Source organism: Lepisma saccharinum, chromosome 18, assembly GCF_977018435.1.
Source record: "Lepisma saccharinum chromosome 18, izLepSacc3.1, whole genome shotgun sequence".
NCBI lineage: Eukaryota > Metazoa > Arthropoda > Insecta > Zygentoma > Lepismatidae > Lepisma > Lepisma saccharinum.
The window spans coordinates 64569486-64585216 of record NC_139246.1 but is presented as its reverse complement, the minus strand read 5'-3'; the positions used below and the strand labels follow the sequence as shown (position 1 = coordinate 64585216).

Here is a 15731-nt window from a genome sequence, read left to right as displayed (position 1 = left end):
CATTCTACATTATTTTATCCTGCAATCAATAGTAACTTACACAAAAATGATATTCCATGCAGAATGTGTTCAGATGATATCTGGCATTACTATGGAACACGTGATACGTACCTTGTATCACATCAGCTGGGTAAACAAAGCCACTGGGAACAAACCCCTCCTGGCCATCGCTCCTCACAATCCAATACCAGTCTGGATCCTCTCTGTTTAATACTGTTACAAATTCTCCTCTCTCCACACTCACGTCATTTTCATCACGAGCTATGAAGGTGTAGAGAACGATAAACCTTCCAGCAGGATCCTACAATTAAAGGATAAGGATTATACCTAGGAAACTAAAAACCAAGCACTGGCATTGATTATAATTATGCAATGTAAAGATCAAGATAAAGGTAGTTTCCGGGCTTACTCTCAGTCTTTCTATATCATTATTATTATTATAGCATGAAATTCAAATTCATAGTGAGTGGCTAAAGAGATGCAATTGTCAGATATTTTGTTTAGTGCTTACTACAGAATTAAACACACACATACACATTGGAAACTTAATATAAAGATTTTACAAATATAGCTCCTGCAATACCCACATCACACCGAAGAGAAGTGAAAAATTCTAAAATGTGGCACTGCTATTTACTAGGGTACTCCCAGAAGGTGGTGGGAAGCTCAGAAGCCATTTTTATTTAAAAAATCATTTAGGAGTTTTTTATTTAAATCAGATTTTTGGATTTAAATTACGGTTTGTGATTAAAAAAAATGCTTGGATGTTTTTCAGCAAAGTACATATAGATATGTTACTTAAAATATTTCTTAGTCGTTGTAACTGAATTTTAGCAATTATTTTTTTAAAATGACAGTTTACAACATACTATTAGCTGCCATGTTTATTTAGAGCTTAATGATAATGACACTATTTAGGGTGTAACATGATTAGTATTTTCTATATTATTCTACACAAAATATTTGCTATTTTTGCCTATAAAAATTATGGAATTTTAAAGCAACAGACATTTAGTGTGTTTACAGCTTACATATTACATTTTCCATTTGTACGAACTTCACCCCATTAGTCAAGTGGAACCTCGATTTTACGTTTTTCAGGGGACCAAGCTGAAAAAACTATAATCCGGGAAAATGTAAAATCGAGAAAAATGTTATAACATTTTGCTATGTTCTGTATGTACATATATTTTCTTCCATGCTTTTCCTTTAAAAATATTAAGATTATCTAAGAGCTTAATAAATACCATTGAATGATTATGAGATTAACGCACTTTCACCAAAAGAGATGATGTTATCTACAAATTTCTTATGTACATTATTCTATAAATTATTTCTTTAAACTGATTTAAACCACTGGCTTAAAAAAAAAAACATGATTTAAATTGTGATATAAATCAACCTGATTTAAATCAATCCACCTTGCCAAGAAGTAATAAGCCTGACCTAGACCCAGTAATCTGATTGTAAAATAATTTGGGGAATGTGGACCTCCTTTCTGTTATGCAGAGCCTGGAGTGGTGCTAAGTGCAGGAAAATAGAGGGAATCCACCAGGACATGATGACAACATTAGGGAAAGATGCTCCTTCCTCTGTTATAGTGAAAATGGACGGCGAAATTTAAGCAAGAAAAAGTTTGGAAAATGACCCACACCTAGGCAGATTTGTGGTCGTTACAGGAGAATGTGGACAAAATGCACAAAATGATTATGGCAGGTGAGATGTGACTACACCATGGAGAGGAACTGCAGATGTCAATCCATTAAATTAGGCACACACAGGAGATGTACTACGTAGATTTTTTTAGCGAAAAATGCAGGCTCGACCAGGACTCGACCCCGGGTCTCTGGCAATCCGTGCCATTGCTCTACCACTGAGCTACCCAGGTAAAACAGCGCCAGCGAAAATGCGAGGGAAGCCAGGCCGGCTCGGTAGCTCAGTGGTAGAGCAATGGCACGGATTGCCAGAGACCCGGGTTCGAGTCCTGGTCGAGCCTGCATTTTTCGCTGAAAAATCTACGTAGTGCAGATGTCAAAATTGATGGTGGAGCACATTGTCCACGAGCATTTGCAGATAAAGAAGATTTCTGCACATTGGGTTTCAAAGTTGCTAACCAACAAACTAAAAGTGATAAGGTTCATTATGTTGGAACAAAATTTGGTGCTGTTTGAGGCTGATCTAGATGGACTTATGAAGCAATTTCTGACCGCTGATGGAACTTGGGCACATAAGTACACCCCAAGATGAAACAGCAGTTGAACCAATGACCTTCTGCATACCTTTGAGCTCAAGTTTTAAAAAAGATTCAAGACCCTTTGAGGGTCACAGAGAACATATTATAGGGAAAATAAAAATGCATGGGATACACGTGAAAAATGTTACTCGGGTCCCAAAATTTGTGTGGATTGTTTTTGGGTCTATTGCCAGCAACTGGTGGGTGACTTGCTTTAACCTAAAAAAAAAATAAAAAAAAAAATAAATAAATTAAATTTAGGACCATGCTAACATGGTACATACAATAACATGAGGTTTACCTAGCATACAACTAGATTAGGGTAATTACCGGCACCTATCATGCTTCTTTAGTATTGCATAACATTTTTCACGATGCACTTTTGAATGATTATAAGCACAGTTGTAAAGATCCTAACAGTACTACTACATTCTACATTTTCTTCATTCACTTTGGTTTATTGCAGATGGCACAGGGGCTTTCCCAGCAGAAATTTTTGTGTAAAATTTAAAATTTCTCCTTTTTCTACTGAATGCATTTTTGGCAAGAACACCAAAATTTCCCTTCCTACCATGATTCCTTGAAAAACAAATTTTAAAAAAACAATTGAAACTGTTTACAGTACATAAAAAATTTCTTTTGCACAAGAAATATTTTGTGTTACCAAGGGAAGTGGTGGGGTTCTAGTGGAGACTGAGTGTGCACCTACCAACACACAGAAGTCATAACATTGGTACGTGCATTACCAATGAAAGTGGCACCATCTTGGCAGGGACTGAGTGGTCACCTATTATCACACTGGAGCCATAATATTAATACCCGTCATACAAGAAACAATGGAAAATAACTTCCTCAAAAATCGCCTCCAAGATATGAAACATGCAGGTCATGTGACATACAATTCAAAATCCTAGTTTAAAGACACAAGGAAAGTATAATTTTAACCAACTATGAAAAATGTAACACTGAGAAATCAAGGTCCATAGCTATAATTTAGAAGAATAGAGTTTTGCTTATTTCATTACGATATTTCTAGCGCATCAATATCAACAGGTGAGTTGAGTTTTCTGTACCACACGCAAATTTCCCCTGTAATTACAAAAAACGAAGAGTGGTATTTTGTGTACATGTATGTTAAACATCTATGAGTAGCTAATTACCTTGAAGAAAGGATGCACATCTGGCTGTGATGAGGATACACTTTGTAAAGAACCTTGGGAACTTCTTATCTGAAGCTGATGCTGGAGAGTCTGCTGGTTAGTAATTTTTTTACCACCGTAACTCTCACTATCAGATCCATCCAGTCCCTGGTTAGCTGCAGAATAAAAAATGAGGCATTAAAATAATTTATGCAAAATTAGTCTCTAATTGGAAAGCTAGGGAACTGAAAAATACTTTATTTATCAAAGCAATACCTAAACCTGACAACTTTAACAGTTCTACAGAATGTTTTAAAAGACATGCAATTCTAACTTCGAGCACTTACATCAAACTGGATGAGATATTTCCATGGGATTTTCTATGTAATCCATTGAAATATTTTGGCTGTCAATTTAGTGCATACACAAAATTCTAGAAATCAACTATTGGATTGAGGAAGAGTGATTTTTGCCCAGAATGCCAATTTGAGAGGAGGGGGGGGGGATTATAAGAAATAATTCAAAGTTTCCTGTCAAGCAACATGCTATTCTGTGCACTGTGATCAACAGGGGTCATGTGGGGCACTTGAAATGTTGATTTCATAGGCAGGTGTAAAAATGACATTTACTGATTAGCAACACTAGTCAGAGCTTGCACTAGTGTGGTCATCATGGGTCAAGGCATGATAGGTAAATATAAAACATGAATGTTGAACAAATATGTTATATATACATGTACTTACTTCTGAATACCCCTTTAGATTTATTTTATTCTTTCATCTATTCTTATGGCATTACGTGAGTGTGTGTTAATGAACATTCTCAGTTCATAAAAACATTTGAAATTTCTTGACAGAAAAAACAAACTATTTTCTCATAACATTGTTTATACAAGAAGTTAAGACTATGATTTAATTAAAAATTTTAAACAATCCTGATAGCAATAATATTCTCTTATGTCACTTAACAATATTGATAAATTTGATTTTTCTAGCACACACCATTTCATAATTGAAATTTATTTAGCTCTCTCAGAAGCTGCGAATGATGAGTGAACTGACAATCTTGCCACTGAAGGTTCTGAAGTGAAGTACCAGCCTGGAGATGGGTATTCATGCACCAATTTCATAATTCATCCTCATCATGATGAAGAGCAGCAGTCGTTCTCAACCCCATTCTTATTTCAAATGTGTTGCATAATAATTCTAAACAGAAACGTATGCTTAAACAAATACCTGGCCTGTGATCTGAATCTATTTCTCCATCTGTACACTTGTGATCTCTAGGAAGCTTCTTCTTGACGTTGCTCAGTGCTAGTTCTCCCAGATGAGATCCATATGGTGTGCAATACGAGTGAGGGATAAAGCCCTCTTGCCTATTTTCAGCTATGACATACACCCAGTCATTTTCTCTGTACAAAACATTAACAATCTGAAAAATACAAAACACAATTACAATGATCACAAGATTTAACAAAGTAATATTAACAATTTTAATAAAAATATGTGAAATAAATATGCTTCTATGCACAAATATCACTTCCTGGGGGGGAGTGTATAACTATATTTATCTCTTAGTGCCCCATTATCCTGCACAACTGTTCTTGGAGAAAAAGAAGTTAAATATGACAGAACTAAAATAGTTCTCTTACAGGACAAAAGGCATAACTGTACAGTAGGAATGTGACGAAGTCAATTATCGATGTATGAATATTGGCTGAAATTGACATATTACAATTGGTATCAGTAAAAAATCTGATAATTAAACCGCTACCGATACTTTCATCGGAAAGTTTTGCGTTAGCCAGTAAAGCCATTCTGGCAGCCATCGAGTGCACACCTCTGATCCCATGGGAGTCGAATCATAGTTATTTTTTGCATGAGAAATAATGGAAAAGAAGTTCCTCAAAAATTGTTTCCATGTTAGAAACTTGTCACAAACACATGCTAGTGACTCTTGGGCATTGCCTATAACACATATATATGAGGGTCACTATTTATATTTTGAGCCTAACAATGAAAAAACAGGAATTTGGCATTGAAAACTGCTTTATTGTTTTTCGAAGTATTCTCCTTTATGGTCAATACACTTCTGCATTCATTCGAACCATTTGTCAAAGCAGTTTTTCCAATCTTCTTGAGACACCTCCATAATATGGTTTTTGAACGCATCAACGGCACCTTCCGCCGACAAAAATCGTTGTCCATGCAATTTATTTTTGACATTCGGGAACAAGAAGAAGTCATTGGGTGCCAAATCAGGACTGTATGGCAGATGACCCATCAATTCGATTTTTTGACTGTTCATAAAGTCGGTTGTTAGACGAGATGTGTGACAGCTGGCATTGTCTTGATGAAGAATGATCCGACAGCGTTTGTTTGTTTTCCGTATTTGACCGAAGACCTCTGGCAAACAAATTGTTGTGTACCATTCAGAGTTGACCGTTCTACGTTCCTCTAAAGGAACAGTTGCCACATTACCAGTTTTCCCGAAAAAACAGGCGACCATTTGTTTCGATGTGCTTCGAGCGCGAACAACTTTTGTTGGATTGGGTTCATCTTGAAACACCCATACAGTCGACTGCTGTTTACGTTCCGGCTCATATGCATACATCCATGATTCATCACCTGTTACAATCTTATATACGTCTTTTGAAGCACCACAATTATATTTATTGAGCATTTGTTTGCACCAATTGACCCGAGCGTCTTTTTGAGTTTTTGTCAAATTGTGTGGGATCCAACGAGAACATACCTTTCTCACAGCTAAATGATCATGTAATATTTTATATATGCTGGTGGAACTAATGCCTATGGTTGCCTCAATCTCACAGTATGTCACATGACGATCTTGCAGTATTAGGTTTTGCACAGCATCAATGTTTTCTTGAACAACTGATTTTGGACGACCTTCGCGAATCTCGTCGGTGAGCGAATGGCGGCCACGATTAAATTTTATACCAGCGTTTCACAGTGGCAAAGAATGGGGCTTCATCGCCAAATGTGGAAGTAAGTTGATTGATGCACTCTTGTCTTGATAATCCACGTCGAAAATCGTAAAAAATCATCGCACGAAAATGTTCACGAGTTAATTCCATTTTATTGTTGTCGCGCAATCTCCAAGGCAACATAAACAACACAAATCAAGCTATTGACAAAACATTTGAAGTACGTTATGGTCAATAATGCCAGACGATTCCTTGCAAACGTCAAATCGCGCCTAACTTCAATCAGTGTTGCCAAGGCTCAAAATATAAATAGTGACCCTCGTATCAGCAACAGGCTTAAATGTAAATTACGCCTACGAATGGATGTTCACAGGAAAACATCATAATAAACTTTATTAAAATTTGCTTTCTGCAGGCATTCCTACTTTCTTTCTTGTAAGCTTGTGCATGTATGTTATGTTACGCTGCCACGTTGGATTTCTTTAGCATTAAAAAAAAAAAAAAGATTTTTCGCCTTCTGATGGAACTTTTTCCACCACTGAACAAATCTGCTCTCATTCAGAAGATTCATCACCAAAAACCAAGTGATACAACCTTGCTTGTTGGGGTTCTCTTGTTTATGTATATATCTTGTTTATGCATGTATAATGTCCACCCTGATTTTGACAGGGAAAAGCGACAAAAAATTATATTATGTAGAAATTTTCAGCGAAAAATGCAGGCTCAACCAAGACTCAAGCCGAAAATTTATATGTAGTACATCTTCTGTGTGTGCCTAATCTACAATAATTAACTTCTCTACACTGGGAAGAACCAGGCAACGTTGAAGTCTACTGTGTTTCAAAGGCAACAGATCCCATTGTTGTAGCTCTGGCAGAGACGATTCCACGCAGGTAAAACAACGATAGCAAAAAATGAGGCGAGGCCAGGTCAGCTCGGCAACTCAGTGGTTACAGAAATGACATGGTATGCCAGAGACCCGGGTTCGAGTCCTGGTCCAGCCTGCATTTTTCGCTGAAAATTTCTACATAGTACATCTACTGTGTGTGCCTAATCTACAATAAAAAATTATATCTTTCATCACATTCAGAAGATCCACCCACTACATCTGAAATAGAACATTGTTGAAGCAACTATTTCAAGTGATGATCTATTGCTGTACTCTGTACTGGAAATTGAAGAATGAGAACCCAAACCTGCAAAAATTGGCTAGAAAATACCCCATGCTGCATGTGTATTTAGTGAAATAAGAGTATGCAGTGTTGCTGGACAGATATGTGACAAAAAAATAAATACATTAAATCCAGAAGTGCTTCAAAAACATTTTTTTTGTGTGTGTGAAGTTGAATCTGCCACCCTTAAATTTTCAGTATTAAGAACACAAAATCATTTTGCTACTTGAATTCATGTCTTCCCAAATATGGAAATACAGTGGAACTTCGATTTTATGTTCTTGGATTTTACATTTTCCTGCTTTATACAATCAATGTAGAAAAATGTTGTAAAATTTTCCTCAATGTTACATTTTCGCACATAATAAGTTTTTTTCAGCTTGGTCCCCTTAAAAACGTAAAATTCCACTGTAACTGCTTCTGTACTAGTAAAATCTCTGAGAATATAACATGCAAACAGAAATTTTTATAGTAAATTCAAATTTGTCATACTGGACATAACACTCCATTTATACTGAATAAGCTTATGTATCGGAATTGGATAAATATCGAAACTGGTCTGTTCAAAAAATTATCAGTCAATACATCGGAATCTGTAAATTTTCTGCTTCATCACATCACTACTGTAGAGACTTCCTACCAAAAGAGTGGATGACAGTACAGAAGTGTGTCAGAGAAAAACAACCAGATCGTTGAACTGGCGAGCCATTTCCAAAGCTTGCCGCCACACCCCTATTGAAAGGTTCTGCATATTGACTTTTCCCAACTGCAAAATATAATATGTGAGAGATGGAGGGTTTGTTTGTAGTTGTGTTTGTTGTAGTGCTTCTAAGGAGGCATTTGGAAAGGAAGAGCTTCATGTTCAGATGTAAGGAAGATGATTGCGAATGTGCAAAACATCTTCCTGTGTGAAGAATTCTTGCAATGTGAAAACTGTGCCAGAGCTACCTTGCTTTCTTCTGCAGTGAAGTGCATCAGCAATAGCATCCATATGAGTCAGTACGGACTACTGGGAAGCTGGTACAATTACGTATTTTGCCCTACAGCTATAAGCTTGCAGGTAATATTGTGTATGTAACAATACATATTCTACAATTGAATTGGTTACATGAACAGCCTTGTATCTGATGAAAATCAAATGCCACAGACACAGCAAAACAATCGGCCATGTTGCTTTCTCTTATAACATTTTTTTCAAGCATGAAGTGACACGGTGCAGAAAAATCTTCCATCTGTTTATAAAACATGTCACTACTATATTCTAGAAGCCAATAACAGTTTAGCTCCAATTTAATGTTGTTGTCTGTTGGCAAAACTGTTGGTTACGGTGTTGTTCCTGTGACTGGTTCAATTACTCAACATCGGATTCTTATGCAATTCATAACATGTGCAAAATGTGTCATGTATTTGGCAACAAATCACAACATTCCTAACACCATTCCCTTACTGATGAGATATTATGATGTCAATCATCAAAGAAAGACATTTTTTTAACATGAAGAAAAAACATTTAAGTCCATAAGCTAGATGAAATGTGAAAATACCCACATGTCCTCTTTTCACTTCCAACTCATCATCCACACAAGGCGTGAAGTCATGCAACACAACCATCTTACTGTCGGGTGAGAGGCCATTTTCTTTCTCTATTCCCACACGAACCAGAGTCTCTATGGAAGCACTGCCAGTAATTCTTCCCATTCCTGGTGAGCGAATGGAGTCCTTGTCCCCATCACCTGCTTTAAATAATATTAAAAAAAAATTAGGAACATTACTTTTCAATTACAAACACAGCTCTCTTCATTTTTACATTAACTATGAAAATCACAACAATGATAAAGAAACAAGCAGTGAATTTGTTTTACATTTTATGCCCCATAACATATTTTTTTTAAAAAAAAGGTAAAACAAGTCATAAGTTATATGTTCTTGCCACATTTTTACATGAAGAGTTTTAAAAACTTCAAAAGCCTGTTAAATATTTTTTTAAATATTATTTCAGGTGTTTATTGCAGTGAAATTTGAATATTGCAATAGACTACTTCTACTACAAAAGAAAAATTCTTGAAAAGTTGAATTAGAAATTTGGTCTAGTTTAAGGTTCTCTTGAATGTTACCACAGAAATATTTTCCTTTACTTTTAAGTTGTTGTTGAGTTTATGTTTTAAGTCCACTTTATGCACAGTAAGGCTAATTGGGACTGGATCCAAACTACTATGTGCCTCCACTGGGTATCGAACCAGGACCCCTTGATTACAAGGTGACGATGCTACCACTACACCATCGGGGAGGCCTTTACTTCCAAGTGATCTGACCTCTGTCGGGCACACCGAACTTCATTCTCCATTTAAGACGTGCTATTTTTTCTTTTATCTAAGCTTGTTCTGCCATCTGTCATGCAGATGAAGTATCTCTTATGGCACTCTACTGGGCTGTAGTGTCACAAAGGTTGAGCACCATTACATTAGGTCACCAAACTGCATCACGACTTACTTCAGGACCAGGTTTAGCAACCATTAAGTCAAATTATACATAGCACAATTGAAAGCCAGAATACCAATGCTGAACACAAATGTCAAAAGGTTTGATATTGTATTTTCGATTTCATATATAGAACAAATACTATCATTGAGAGTACACTCAATAAGTGTGCTAAAAGATGTAGCAATATTCTCTTTTTTTAGCTTTAAGTGTAAGTTCGTAAGTTAAATTCAAATGTTGAAAATTATGTCATGTTATTACATTTTATTTACAACAAAATACTCTAGTTATTGGCATGTGCATGTGCTACGAAGATGCATATTTAATAAGCCTACTGAAATATGAAGATTATATTTGAAAAGAAATGTCCATTCGCAAAACTTGACTTTCTTTTGCAACTACTGCTTATGTCTAGCTATGAATTCTATATTGCAAAGTGTATTTTAAATTTACCTAGTCATATCATAAATTCTGTTACAAAGTTAATAATGAACTACAGGCACAGTAATGTACTAATATTTGGATGTTACAAACACAGAGCCCCAATCACTGTTCAAAATGGCCACCTCTGGCTTTCAGACAGGCCCCAAAGTCTCCGAGGCCAGTTATCGATCGCAGCAAGCAAGGTCTCGAGGGGAAAGTCCGCCACTGCCTTCACAAGAGAACACTTGAGACTCGCAAGGTTTGGATGCCACTTCCTACAGACCATGCCCTCCAAAACGGACCACAACCTGTAGTCCAATGGGCCGAGGTCGGAGCTGCCGGAGAGCCAATCAGCCGGAGCAATGAAATCAGGCACATTCCTCTGAAGCTACTCCTGTGTGGTCTTTGCCATGTGGGCCGGTGCTGGAAGCTCCACGGCTCATTGTTGAACATGGTGCGGGTCAACAATTTCACAAGTGGGTCCAACACTGTCACTTGGTATACTTTTGCAGATGTTTTCACACCATGTTCACAGAAATGGGAGGTCACTTGTGCCATCGTACGAAACCCCTCCACCAAACCTGATGATATTAAGCTTTTTCAGGGTGTTGAAAATATCCGATGGTAATTTGCCAACTTTGTGCAGTGCGATTACTGCCACATGGTTCTCGTATACACCCCACTCCATTCGACTTGCAGTGAAATTAGCCTTTCTGCTACCACAGCCAAACACGCAATGATACTGGTTGTTGTTTGATCCAGCATTGCGGGTGTTAGATATTATGTGAGTTGGCACCTGGCAATATTGTTTACTCTGTTTTCCGGGCAATAGCCTGTGCAGTATTTTGCTTGTTCTATGCTGTGATATATTACTGTCATCCCGCGCAGAAAAAGTATGAAGATTGCCATGTTTTTTACTGTGTTCTGTACATGTTCTTGAGAATATAGTCAAAAGGATATTAGCAGCGAGTCTTTTATTTCTCGATCCAACATTTATTGGCGACCGTGACAGGACCTGTCTTTCTTTCTGTGTTGGACCGGAGAAGAAGTAAGTGCAAATATCGGAAAAATGTCAACGGACATTGATCGTCTCAAGAAAAGCCGTGCAGTGGCTAGGTCAGCTTTTACACGTGTTTCGGAGAAGATTGCAAATGAGTTAGCGATGCAAACTCCGGACAGGAATGTTATTCATGCAAATATCCAGTTGCTTGAAAATAAGGCAAGTGATCTGCATGCGGCTGACATATATGTTTTTGATTTGATGTTGGAATCGGGTGCTAGTGAAAATGAGTTAGGGAAAGAACAGTCAGTGTCGGATGATTATCAGTGTTTGTTCAACAAGCGACGTATTGAAGTGTCGAACTTTTTGAAGTTGTCGGAAGGAAACTGCTGTCAAGGCGAGTCGCTTTCGGAAGTAAAGAATCGAAGATTCAAGTTACCTAAAATCGAACTGAAGAAGTTTGGAGGGGACTTGAAAGAGTGGTTACATTTTTGGGGACAATTCAAGAAGATCGATGAAGATGATACAATTCCTGCAGAGGACAAGTTTCAGTATTTGATACAAGCGACAATTGAAGGTTCTCGTGCGCGCCAGCTTGTGAACAGTTTTCCACCAACAAAAGAAAATTACCCGAAAGTTGTGCAGTCCATGAAATCACGTTTTGGTCGCGATGATATGCTCGTGGAAGTGTACGTGCGTGAACTGCTAAAATTGGTGTTACAAAAGGTGTTGAACCGTCAAGAAAAAATTTGTTTGAGCACTTTGTATGACACACTGGAGTCCCAACTTAGAGCATTAGAATCGATGGGTGTTACCAGCGACAAATATGCAGCAATGCTGTTTCCATTGGTGGAGTCCAGTCTCCCAGAGGATTTGATGCGTGTGTGGCAGAGAAGAACATTGTCTGCTGCTGAGGAAAATAATGAGACAACACCGACCGGAAGACTGCAGTCCTTGATGTCATTCCTGCGATCTGAAGTGGAAGGAGAAGAACGAATCAACCTTGCAGCAGCTGGGTTTGAATTGGATGGTGCAGCAGTGAAAGTTCGGAAGAAAAGGTGTTCTCCACCGCGTCAGCCTATTATCCCCAGTGCGACAGATTTGTTGAGTGTCAGTGGTGGTAGGGAGAAAAGTTGTGTGTTCTGTGGTGGTAAGCACAGTTCATATGATTGCTTTAAAGCCCAGAAAATGTCTCTCTCTGAAAGACAGAAGGTTCTAAAAGATAAAAAGCATTGTTTTGCATGTTTAAAATTTGGTCATTTTTCGAAGAAGTGCAAGGCCAATTTGAAATGTATTGTTTGCAAGAAAAAGCATGTTGTATTGATGTGTCCTAATATTTCAGACAAAGATAATGATTCTGACCATTATTCTGAAGGCAAAGAATCAAATGCTGAGGTAAACAATACACTGATAAACCAACTTGAAAATCCGCATGTATTCATGCAGACATTGGTAGTAGATTTGAAAGGTAACTACAATAGGAGCAGGAATGTGAGAGTTCTTATTGACACAGGTTCACAAAAATCGTATATATGCAAATCTCTTGTAACAGGTATGGGTTATAACTCCATTGGCAAACAAAGTTTGATACATTCGCTATTTGGTGGTACCATGTCTAGTCCTTGTAATCATAATGTTTATAACGTTAAGCTATGTAGCATTGAGAGAGAATATTCGTGCACATTTGATGTTCTTGATCAAGATACAATATGTGGTGAGATTCCTTATGTAACACCAGGTGTTTGGTTAAATGAGCTGAACAAAAGTCAAATAAGGTTAACAGATACTGGTAAGATGAAAGGTCCAGTTGAAATTCTTATTGGTGCGGATGTTTGTGGTAAATTACTGACTGGCCATGTTGTGAAATTAAAGTGTGGTTTAGTGGCTGTGGAAACTCAGCTGGGATGGACACTTATGGGTAAAGTTCCAGGTGAAAACAGAAAATCAGATACAGCTTTGTTGGTATCGAATTTATATGTTGGTGAAGCCGTAGCTGATCTGTGGGAACTGGATACCATAGGAATCAAGGATCCCATTGCCAAGAAGTCTGCGGAAGAACACACACAGGCTGTCAAAGAACAATTTTTGCAGACACTGACATTCAATGCTGAAGGAAGATATGAAGTACAGTTACCATGGAAGGAAGATTGTTCGCCTCTCCCCACCAATAAAGAACTAGCAGGGAAACGACTTTGGTCAACTACACAGAAGTTGAAACAAGAACATCTGTTGCAGAGTTACGATGAAGTGCTACAAGAATGGTTGTCCGAGGGAGTCATTGAGGTGGTTCCAGAGGATGAAACAGAGAATTTTGGCCATTACTTACCCCATCGACATGTAGTGAAAGAGAGCAGTAACACGACAAAAATTAGACCAGTGTTTGATGCTTCTGCTAAAGTAAAAGGACACCCGTCTTTGAACCAATGTTTAGAACCTGGACCCAACTTGATTGCTCTTATTGCTGATATTTTACTACATTTTCGGAAAGGAAAAATTGGAGTTATAGCAGATATTAAACGAGCTTTTTTTACAAATTGCTGTACACCCTGAAGATAGAGACTACCTGAGATTTCTCTGGTGGCACGATATTAATACTGGAACGGTTCAAGAATTCAGACATACTCGTGTAGTGTTTGGTGTTACGAGCAGTCCATTTCTGTTGGGTGCTGTTATTGAACATCATTTGGATCAAGCATTGCAGAGTTGCCATTTCGGGAAGGAAGAATTAGCTTATACAGAAGATACTATTTTAAAATTACGAGGTTCCTTTTATGTGGACAATTGTGCCACCAGTGTAGACAATCACGAAAATCTCCATAAATTTATAAGAGAATCACGTGCAGTTATGGCTGAAGCAGGTTTTGACCTTAGAGGGTGGGAGTATTCAGTCCCTCAAAGGGTTGATGAGGACATTAGCCCTACTTCAGTGTTAGGACTCAGTTGGAATCCTCAAGCCGATACATTTACAGTTAATTTTGACATTGAAGATGTTGAGCCCAAGACAGTTTCGAAACGTGTGATATTATCTGTAGCACACCGTATATTTGATCCTATAGGTTTTACTTGTCCCGTGACTCTTCTACCAAAATTGTTACTTCAGCAGACTTGGGCAGAGGGGCTCGGATGGGATGAGCAAGTTAGTGAAGAAATAAGAACACAGTTTTTAAACTGGGTACGAGAATTGCCAATGTTGAAAGAGGTAAGGATACCCAGAAGTTTCATGTGCTGGGATTATGAATCCAATGAACTTAACTCTATGAGCATTCACGTGTTCTGTGATGCTAGCAAAGTGGCATATGCATCAGCAGTTTTCATGAGGGTTGACACAAGGAGAGGTGTTAGCGTACAATTGATTGAGGCAAAGGCACGAGTGGCTCCAAAGAATAGTACAATTCCTCGGCTAGAATTGCTTGCCGCAATGGTGGGAGCAAGGCTAGCAACCAGGATTCGAGAACATTTGAATTTAAAAGATAACTCCATTATCTTTTGGACTGATTCTTCTACGGTGCTGACTTGGATTCGACGAGAAGGAGTTTGGGGAGTATTTGTTGGGAACAGAGTTAAAGAAATTAGAAAACTATCTGATCCCAGTGCATGGAAATATGTACCCAGTGGAATGAATCCAGCTGATTTTCCTTCAAGAGGTTGTGATGCAAGGCAGTTGTTGAGATCCTTATGGTGGGAGGGACCTCATTGGTTGAAAGGAGATCCGTGTGAGTGGCCACCGATGGAGTTTCTTATCAACAAGGAGGAAGTTGACAGAGAAAGAAGGAATGTGCTACCTTCATCAACGATGCTTAGTATGAAAGCTCAAGATGCTGAGTCTAGATGGTATTACAGATATTTCTCTAACTATAACCAAGTGATTAGACTCATTGGATGGATCAAAAGATTTTTGTATAATAGTAGAAATTCGAAGAATCATAAATCTGGAGATCTTGGTGTTCGCGAACTTCAGGAAGCAGAAAATGCAGTATTAAGACTAATACAACAAGAAGCATTCCGAGGAAATGATGACAAATCCCTTTCCTCTTTGTGCACATATGAGGGCAAGGACAAGATTATTCGTTTGAAAACCAAAATTATTGCCAGAGAAGATACTGAAAATTTCAGGCTTCCCATAGTTCTTCCAGCACAACATCCAGTCATTAAATTGCTGATAATGTATTGGCACAAGAAAGCATGTCATGCAGGTGTAAACATATTACTAAGTATTTTAAGAGAGAACTTCTGGATCCTTCGTGGTAGAAGAACCGTACGTTCAGTGCTCTCGAAATGTGTTACTTGCAGGAGACATGCAGCCAAACCAATCCAAGCTCTTCCAGCACCATTGCCAGCT

The 15731-nt window shown here is 38.0% G+C and overlaps 1 protein-coding gene and 1 non-coding gene across 3 annotated transcripts in view; one reads left to right on the top strand and one right to left on the bottom strand.

Moving 5' to 3' along the window:
• LOC146002130 (SH3 domain-containing protein Dlish-like) overlaps positions 1-15731 on the bottom strand; it is a 49030-nt gene that overhangs the window by 16346 nt on the left and 16953 nt on the right. Inside the window, exons 2-5 of one of the 2 annotated variants that reach the window (XM_083139849.1) lie at positions 9040-9227; positions 4608-4803; positions 3394-3548; positions 112-301 (exon numbers count right to left, since the gene is read on the bottom strand). In XM_083139849.1, the coding sequence (XP_082995975.1) occupies positions 112-301; positions 3394-3548; positions 4608-4803; positions 9040-9227 (729 nt within the window). The remainder of the gene's footprint in view (positions 1-111; positions 302-3393; positions 3549-4607; positions 4804-9039; positions 9228-15731) is intronic. The other variant, XM_083139850.1, reaches the window with a different exon arrangement.
• TRNAS-GGA (transfer RNA serine (anticodon GGA)) lies at positions 1926-1996 on the top strand. Its single transcript has one exon. It is a non-coding gene; the product is annotated as a tRNA-Ser (tRNA).